The 9,822-nt window shown below is 39.1% G+C and overlaps 1 protein-coding gene across 2 annotated transcripts in view; it reads left to right on the plus strand.

The window, feature by feature from the left end:
- Window positions 1–9,611, plus strand: part of Cpq (carboxypeptidase Q) — a 434,594-nt gene extending 424,983 nt beyond the window's left edge. For both annotated transcript variants that reach the window (XM_028893762.2, XM_037197721.1), the window contains exon 8: window positions 9,158–9,611. In XM_028893762.2, the coding sequence (XP_028749595.1) occupies window positions 9,158–9,348 (191 nt within the window). In that variant the 3' untranslated portion in view covers window positions 9,349–9,611. The remainder of the gene's footprint in view (window positions 1–9,157) is intronic.
- The last annotated feature ends 211 nt before the right edge of the window (window positions 9,612–9,822 follow it).

The raw sequence follows: 9,822 nt of genomic DNA on the forward strand, positions 1-9,822 counted from the left end.
AAATCTTAAAAGCCAGGCTGAAAAAGGATATTGAATGTTTCATCACGAAGAAATAAAAAATGACTGAGAATATAGACATGCTTAAATTAACCTGATGTAAATATTACATGAGAATATACTGTTGAAACATCTCATTATACTCCATTGTTATATAGAATTTTTATTGTTGCTATATCAGTTTTAAAAGATTAGTTTTAAAATGATTCAGAGTAGAGGACATCATGAGTGACCAGAGGTAAGGGTGGACTTTCAATGGCTGAGAAATCCCAGGAGAATTGGCAGGCCTGTCCAATATGAGCCCAGACTCACCCTTTCTTGCTTCCAAGATCAGACAAGATCAGATGTTTTGGGGTGGTATGGCCACAGTGGATATCCACTTTCTGATCATCCGGGTTTACTTTGTGAATGTATTTTTCCTACATGATCCAGTATAGCCCCTTGCCATAAGGTCAAAATGGGCCTAGGCAGGGGGCAGGGCAATAAGTGGACTGAGTCACACCAGTCAAATTTCCTCAGAGGAAAGGCTAATTTCCTGAGACAAGGCAGTGAGAGTAGGTACATGGTAAGGATTTTAAACCAAAGAAACGCAAATTTGACTCCTTTTTTTAACTAATTTTTTTCATTTATTTTACATACAAACCACAGTTTCTCCTCCCTTCTCTCCTCCAATCCCCTCCCCCTACTTTCTTTTTACAGCCTCCATCTATTCCATCTCCATCTCCATAGAAAAAGCCAGGCCTCCCATGTGAGTCAGCAAAGCATGGCACATCAAGTTGAGGTAGAACCAAGCTCCTCCAATCTGCACCAAGGTTGGGTGAGGCAACCCAGCATGAGTATTGGGTTCCCAAAAGCCAGCCTAAGGATACGGAATAAGGGGAACACTCCTCTACTATTGGTGGGAGTGCAAACTTGTGCAGTCACTTTAGAAATCAGTATTGCAGTTTCTCAGAAAATTGGGAATCCATCTACCTCAAGACCTAGCTATACCTATCTTGGGCACATACCCAAAGGATGCTCAATCATACCACAAGGACACATGCTCAACTATGTTCATAGCAGCATTATTCATAATAGCCAGAACCTGCAAACAACCAAGTTTGACTCCTATTTCTCTACTAGTTGCTACTCTATGGATTTAGACAAGTATGGTGTCTGTTTTCCATCTGCTGCTGTTATTGATGATCCATTGCTTGTGGTGTCACTGAGAGAATTAAATAAAATAATTTTCAAAGAGCTCCAGGCACACAAGAAGCACTGGGCAGATAGTGACTAATCCTTGTTGCTTCTCCGTAGGATGTCTCCATAACTATCATCATGTGGTATTGGTTAGTCTTACTAGTATTCATTCTAGTCCTGCTGCTGCCTTCTAGTTCTTCAACTTTGTGGGAGAAGGTTCAGTCCACACAGTTCGGCCACCCTGTGACCTGGAGGTCACCAGGAGAGTCAGTGCTGACCTCAACTATGTGCTCAGAGTTGTCCCACATTTTCCAATGCCTGGATGTTTCACAGACATAGTGGTGCCTGGAAACTTTTAGCATAATCTTGAAGGTTCTTGATTAGGTGGAAAGTTTATAATCTCAAATTGGAATGCTTTTAAAGGAGTTTGGATTGGGGGTCTTTTTCTTTTCTACTGTAGCCTGTCTTTTGTATTCTTTTTCTTTTTTCGTCCCCTATAAGCTGTTTTCTCTTCTGAGAAGCTATGGGTGAGGAAGCTATTAATTAACTACTCCTGATTCTAATTTTCAGAAAGATTTAATAGGGATTAAACTGCCTCCTTGAAAAGAGAGATTAAATGCCTGCAAATTCTATGAATTGACTTTCTAATTGTTTTGGCAATAATGTTTTTTCACATGACAATGTAGCTGAAAAAAATAATAATTTTAATTAAATTTTAAATGTATTTTTAGCACTTTATGGATCCTAAGGAGACTGTTTCCTTGTAGGGAATATATTAAGAACACAACATTCTTCTCTAACCCCATAATTATTATGATCAGGGGAAAGCCTGTAATGCATTCCATTGCAATTAAATAGTGTGCCCCAGACTGAGATTTGTTTACAAAGGAGAAAGAGATTCCCCACAGCTGCTTGCCTATGTGTGCAGCCTTCACACAGAACCACAGCAGCATGTATTTGACAAAAATCACACACTTGAATTTGAACTGTAGAGCAAAACCCTCTGATACATATGTGTGAGGGATGACACACCACAAGCAGGTGTGTGTGCATCTCTGTGTATTGCCCACCCGTATCTTTAGGAATTAGCAAGAGTTCATTCTTGTTCTGACAGCCTGCACACAGCATGGTCATTACCACTCTGTCCCTTTGGGGAATGAAAATACTGTGAACAGTATGAGGCAGAGTGGGTATCTCTAATGATAGTCATAGACTAGTCATCACCTAAGCTCACAGCTGGAAGATACTTTTTGTGAGATGAGTGTTTACAAAAAGGATTCAGAGGGATGTAAAAGGAGGGAGAGGGGGAATAATCACTCAAATCAGGGTCAAGGCAATGTCGCATAGAACACATTTCATGGTCTAACTATGCCATCACTATGAATAATCATCAGAACTTTGATTGATTAAATTAGGATTTTAAATCCTCCAAGTGGCATTTAATTGATCCTGATGCTATGGGTATGTTGGAGCTTCTTTGGGTATATAACAGCCATAATAAAGGCTTAATTGAGTGCCTACTAATCCTCAGCAGCCTCTTGAAGGTTAGCTATCATTATCCCCATTTTATGATTGAAGACACTAAAGTGGAATGGCCTTGCAGAGACTTTCAAAGTCACCCAATTATTGAGCAGAAGAGTCTGAATTTGAACCCGGGCCTATCTTCCTCAGTTTTCTCAGCTGTATCTCCCTTCTCTTTGACTGACATCCTTACCTCCCAAATCTCCCTTAAAAATACTTTCCAACAGTGAAAGGCCTCAGAATGCTGTAGCTTATTTCCAGGGAAGAATATTGCTCCTTAGAGCAAACACCTTCTAGCAGCTTTCCATGTCTAAAGAGCATTTGATGATTCCCTGTTCAGAGCTCATACACCTGTCAAAAGATACCATGCAATTACCCCTAGGGACAGCTAGCGTTCGCCCACCTTTCTCTCAAACTGAAATGCAGGAGCTCCCTTGGTGCTGCTCTGTTAGATCAGTGGCTGTCACTGATAAAGTGTCTCCTTGGAATTACAAAGACAAAGCTCCAGGGCTGCCACTGGGCTTCCCACAGCTCCCATGGATATCAGCATGCCTGGTGGTGACGGCAAGCTTCTGGGTTGTTTTTATTTTGCATAATGTCCATGGGAACTTAGATGATGAAGGAGGAAATGCCTTCCTTAAGTCACAGGCTCTAAAGAGAGGCAGCCAAACGTCACCCATCTGGCAGTCAGATTCCTTCAGTCAGAGACACAAAGGGACTTTTGGAAGCCTGAAAAGGACATCACAATACATCTTGCCTTTATTTTTCCAATATGGCATTTGAATCCCATTTTTATCAGCTAACTTGCAGTGTTCTTAAGAAGCCCTGTATGGAATCAACCGGGCCCCAAGTGTTCATGCTTTGCTGGGATTAAATGTCCCTCACTCTTTATCCTCTATCCACTCTCAGTAACTTCCATTTTATGAACTTCTTAACTCTGTGCTGTGTGTGTGAGTGTGTGTGTGTGTGTGTGTGTGTGTGTGTGTGTGTGTGTGTGATTTTGACATTCACTTGCTGCTCTCTTGAATCTAGGGAGTGTGTGCTTTCTACCAACCCCAAATAAATTCTAAAATGTCACAGTTCTGTGAAGATACTTACAGCTACTGCCAGAGAAAACATGCGGATTTGACTTTCCTGGGAGCCATGAGCTTCTTGTATACGGAAGCTCCTGGTTTTAATGGATTCTGGCCTTTCTGGGAAGATGGGTTATTTCATTCTCAAGCCTCCTTGAGAATTTCAGAGACCAGGAAGTTGCCAATATGGCCTCTCCTCTAACTGCACTCCAGCACTCTCCTCAACTTTGTGATCTCTGGAATCACCCACCTGTTTTGGGGTGTCTACCTGAGACAAAGCTGCAGCTGTCCCTCTGTCCTAACCATTAACTGCATAAGTCTCTCACTTATGCACTACACCAGCCCATTTTCAGGACCTACCATTGCCAGTTGCCCATTTTATCTGTCAATTATTAACTGATTTATCTCACATCGCACAAATAAAAAATGTTTACACATTCCATGCACTTGGAATCCCTGTTTCCACTGCTCTCTACATCATAAGGACTTGTGCATTATGCGTCCCTCCACATCCCTCCTTATCGTTCTCTAACATGCAGTGAGTACTGGGTGAACTGTTATGCGTTCTGCTAATAAATCCCTTTGCCTGCTGATGTATTTGGGTTTGACCCAGAGGAACCCAGAAGAGTTTTGGGAGGCATGAGCTAGAGACTGAGACCCAGGCTTCCAAATGACCAGAGCACCTCTCTTTTCCCTAGCACTCACTCTTAGTTCCTTCCTATCCTATCCTGCCCTCCCTCCGTTTTAGACTCAGGTTGGCAATGGCTCTCCACTGTGGCTAGTCCTGACTTGTTTTATCTATTATTTATTTAACCCTAATAATTCTTTGTAAGTAATCTCTTCCGTGAATTCCCCAAGCTGCCTTGTTCTAAATCCCATATTTTCCAAGGTGACACATCACCCTCTAGGCCGAATTTGCTCGTAAAATTAGCCCCCACTCATTCAATAAGTAAATATACTTCCATCTTGTGTTTGGTGCTAGGCAGTAGGCACTGACGACAGAGTGGGTATCAAAATGGAGGGTCACAGCAGTTAGAAACACAAAGTGGGAATCAGCAGTGGTATGATGGGACCCAGCCTTTACCTGCCCATCCCACAGGGCATGGGCTTTCAGGACCATGAGAGACACTTAGCCTCCAGGTGCTTGTGTGATGTAAGGTACTAACGTGGTAGTCATTAGATAATTTGTGACCGAACAGAGATAAAGCAGATAGCTTTCAGACTAGGGAGTAGGCGGGAGAGGAAGGAATGAGAAGAGGGAAGAAAATTAACCCTGAAAAGGACAAGAGAGAAGGGGGAGGAAGAAACCTAGAAAACACAAGGAATGGGTAGCTAAAATCCAGGGGGTATAAGCAAATCAAATTGAAAAATAACCATGATCCACATAAATGGATTATAATCTCCTGATAAAACTCAAATATTCCCAGGCTAGATTTTGAAAACTTTCATTAGAAAAAAACACTAAGAATGTAAGGACGGGGCATAAAATGATGGAGCAAAGCGGGCAGCGTTGTGTTCTGCATAAAGAAGCAACTGGGCCATCTCAAACATAGGAGAAGCTGGATTGGGAGAAATACAAATCCTCACTCAGTAATCATGAAAGACATTGAATTATTACTTAGCATTTCTATTATGAAGAAAATATCAAGACATGTATATTACTACACATAAGGAGACAACCACAAATCAATAAAAGTTCAATCTATGAGTAAGATAGAATTCTGAATTCATGTATTCCTTGGAGCATAACTTTGAAATACATTGAAAGGCATTTCTGGAGTTATAGAATAACTATAAAATAGAAAACACATTAAAATCATGAATGGACATTTTTGTCTATACCTCCCCAACTTACAGATCAGATGCATAACAAGTAAACAAGGAATTAAAAGTTTAAAGAATGCAATTAATACTCCAGATATAGAAACATGCCTAGCACACTGGACACACATCCTTTATAAGTAGTGCATGTGCAACATTTGTGAAAGTAGACGTGATAGTAGGCCATGGAGCAAATCACAACAAAATTCAAAGAATTTGTACCATACAGCCCACATTATATGATAGCTATATCAGAGATTAACAGCAAAAATTAAACAAGGAAACCTCATTTTTGAATATTAAGAATATTCACTATAAAACATAAGTTGATGACAAGGTCAACCTAGAAATTAATAAGCATTTAAAACTAAGTAGTCATGAACACTCTAATCAGAATTGGTTAGAAGGCTAAGAATATAGTCCTGATGAGTATGCCAGAGACAAAGGAAATTTGCAAAATAATAAGCCAAGCATTTAACTCAAGTAAGAAAACAAACCAAAGAAAGAAGGGGAAGCCGGGTAGTGGTGGTGCATGCCTTTAATCCCAGCACTCAGGAGGCAGAGGCAGGTGGATCTCTGTGAGTTCAAGGCCAGCCTGGTCTACCGAGTGAGATGCAGGACAGGCACTAAAACTACACAGAGAACCCCTGTCTGGAAAAAAAAAAAAGAAAGAAAGAAAGAAAGGAAGGAAGGAAGGAAGGAAGGGAAAGATAAATCTAAGAGCAAAATCCAGTGGAAGAAAAACTACTAGATAGTAGAAAGTATCCCCAAAGCTCCAATTTGTCTTTTTCTTTGAAAGGCAACAAAAATGGCAAGTTGCTGGCTAGAGAGGAGACACTGAAAATCTACATCAGATACAAAGAGAGAGACATCACTGCAGAATGAATGGCATTGTCAAAAGTAAAAAGAGGGTATTATTGACAACTTCTCAGTGATTATTTTGAAGATTAGTCAAAGCCCACATATTTCTAGAATATGAATTTTCAAAGATAATCAGAAAGAAACACAAAACTTAAGTAGCTCAGTAACCATGAAAAAAATTAAATCATTAGTTAACATTTTTGTCATAAAGAAAATATCAGACTTTGGTGGCTTTATAAAAAGTCCTATAAAATAACCAGGAAAGAATTTATAGCTACTATGTAAGATACTCCAGAATAAAGACAAAAAAGAAACTCCATCTGATGACTCACATACAGTTTTCTATTTAAGCTGGATAGCCACAAACAAAAAAAGCAAATTTACTACAATAGAGCCCATTAAGGAAAGAAAACTATCAAAACATGAGGAAGACTATATTTTGATTTTATTTTTATTTTATGTGTATGGGTATTTTGCCTGTATGGATATCTCTATACCCATACACCATATAAGTTCCTTGTGCCTGCAGAGACCAGAATTGGACATTGGAGACCCTGGAACTAGAGACACAGATAGTTGTGAGCCACCATGTGCTGGGAATCAAACTTAGGTCCTCTGAAAGAGCAGCCAGTGTGATTAACCTCTGAGCAATCGCTCCATCTCCTGTACTATAAAATGAAAGATGTTACAGAAGACTCAAATAGAAACAAATTATCATAACATTTTCAAAAAAAAATAACATGCTCAAAAAAACACAATATCCTGACTGAAAGATGTAAATCATTTTTGCATATCTTCCTCAAATTAATATGCAGGTTGACATAATTCTGGAAAACAATCCAAAAATAATTTTCTGTAATATTAAAGTAATTCTGAAGATTATGTGGAAGGCAACATAGTTAAGAATAACTAAAACACTTCTTGGAAGAGAAGGAAGGGAAAAGAAGGGGAGAAGGAGGAATGGGGAGAAGTTGGAGAAAGCTGTCCTCCCCAATGTCAAGGGTTAGAAAGCAATGGCAATTGAGACAGGGTGATGTTAACATGGAGGCCAATGAAGAGACCACAGAGACAGACTTGCTATCCCCAAGCAAGCCTTTACATACAAGAAAATTAGATATATGAGGACATTGACACTGCAGATTAATGGGGAAGAGCACACATTAATCAATTTTCTCAACAACTAAAAAATAAAAACAGAAACCTACTTCACATACTACAGAAAAATCAATTCCAATTCTAGATGTGTGAAAACATTAACAATGAAGATAAAAGCTTTAAATTTTCAGAATAGAACACAGGAGGATATTTTTAGTTTTAAGGGATGTGAAGCATCTCTTGAATGAAACATGCATAGCACCAATCATAAGTGAGAAGTTTCACAAATTCAGCTACATCAATAGTAAGAACATGTATTCAGAAAGAAAGCTGAGCCATAAACTGGAAAATTATATATGTGAACAATACCAAGAGAAGATTAGTATCAAAAACATATCATTTGGCACCTCAACAAGAAACAAAAATGACCAAAAATTCATATAGAAACATATATTCAATTTCATTAGCAACTTGAAGAATTAAAAAGGAAGTGATGTTTGACACTCACCAGAAAAGCAAAAAAATGCTTTTGGCAAAACCAAATGCTGGAGAACATATGAATCAAAAGGACAGCTAGCTCATTTACTCACCATGGCCATGTAAGTTAAAAGGAAAATATTTTGGAATTGAATAATAAAATTAACCACACATGCTCTGTAGCACAGCCATTCCACCCCAACATTTCTACCCGTTAGAATGTTGATAGTAGCATGTGCTTACAGAAACCTGGGAAGGAAAATGGATAAATTAATACAATGAGATAGAATTAAAACAAATTACAAAGAAGTATATTACAGCAATGCATGGTAAGAGTTAAACCTTACATGCATTTGAGTGAAAGACAATATGCATAATATGTTTCAAACAGAGTTTTGGCCATAGTGAGTGTGTGTGTGTGTGTGTGTGTGTGTGTGTGTGTGTGTGTGTGTGATAAAACCACAGGAAAAAAACAAGAACTGATTAGTACATGAGCAAAACAGGACTGTGACTCCTTGGGGGATAGAGCAGAGAACTACACTGAGAAGGAGAGTGAAAACATGGCCTCCTCAAGTACCAGAAACTGTTTTCTTGGGTGGAATGATAGACATGTCCTCTTCATAAGATCACCTTAAGGTCTTGCATACATAGGTTCTCTGCTGTCTTCTCTGTGTGTCATGCATTGCACAATAAAGCAATCAGCATGACTCCCAGATGCTTCAGAGCTGCACCTAGACCTCCACAAGACCATCCAAGTAGTGGTCAAAGAATGAATTGAACAGGATATTTCTCCAGGCTCTGATTTGAGGCTAAAACCAGGGCTTTTTGTTCCTTTCAACTCTAATTTCTCATCTACCCTTAATGGAGTGTTAGCCATCCTTTCCCAAGTCTTTGTCAGCAAAGCTAAGGCATTCCTAGAACTCTCCCACAGCCTGACACATAAATCTTAGTGGTCAGAGGAATGTGATATAGCTATCTTCCTTCAAGACAGCCTTGGGAAACAATTACTTTGCCACTTCAGTTATCAGGGGGAGTGGACTGAAAGGATGTGAGGGGGTAGCAATGGTTTCTGAACAGCTATTCAGCGATGTTTGTCAAAATACCACACTCAGAAATCTCCCTCTTCTCCCCAGGAGCCAGTCTGCGTGATGACTTATACAAATATTTCTCCTTCCATCATTCCCATGGAGACACCATGACTGCCATGGATCCCAAGCAGATGAATGTTGCTGCTGCTGTTTGGGCTGTTGTTGCTTACGTTGTTGCAGACATGGAAGAAATGCTACCCAGGTCCAGAGGAGAACAAGAAGGAAGGCCTCTTTAGCTGGGGATCCTGGCTTTGCATCTTCAAGATACCCACCTTCACAAAACAGTGTTATGCACTTAATCTAGAGGGCAGAGCTTTCTTCATACCATCTGTTAATCATCTTTTCTTGATTCTTTCTTACCTGTTTCTAGAATAAGACATGATCCTCAATACTCCATAGAATCAGCACACTGTAGGGAATCACAATTAAGTCATTTCTTTATGCCACTTTGAAAACATACTGTTTCTCACTTTTAAAATAAACAGATCTTTGAAAAGCCTCTGATTCTGCATATTCATTTATAAACATTATTAAATATACTGAGACCAATTTTGTGGTTTATATTATGGAAAGAGTAAAAGAATTATAGAATCTTAATATTTTAATTGGATACATGAAGAGATTTGACTGTCTAATTTATACAATTCATATTATACATTTTAATAAAATATTGAAATTTCAAATTGGTAAAAAAAAAAGAGAGAGAGAAA

Source organism: Peromyscus leucopus, chromosome 20 (assembly GCF_004664715.2).
Source record: "Peromyscus leucopus breed LL Stock chromosome 20, UCI_PerLeu_2.1, whole genome shotgun sequence".
Lineage (NCBI taxonomy): Eukaryota > Metazoa > Chordata > Mammalia > Rodentia > Cricetidae > Peromyscus > Peromyscus leucopus.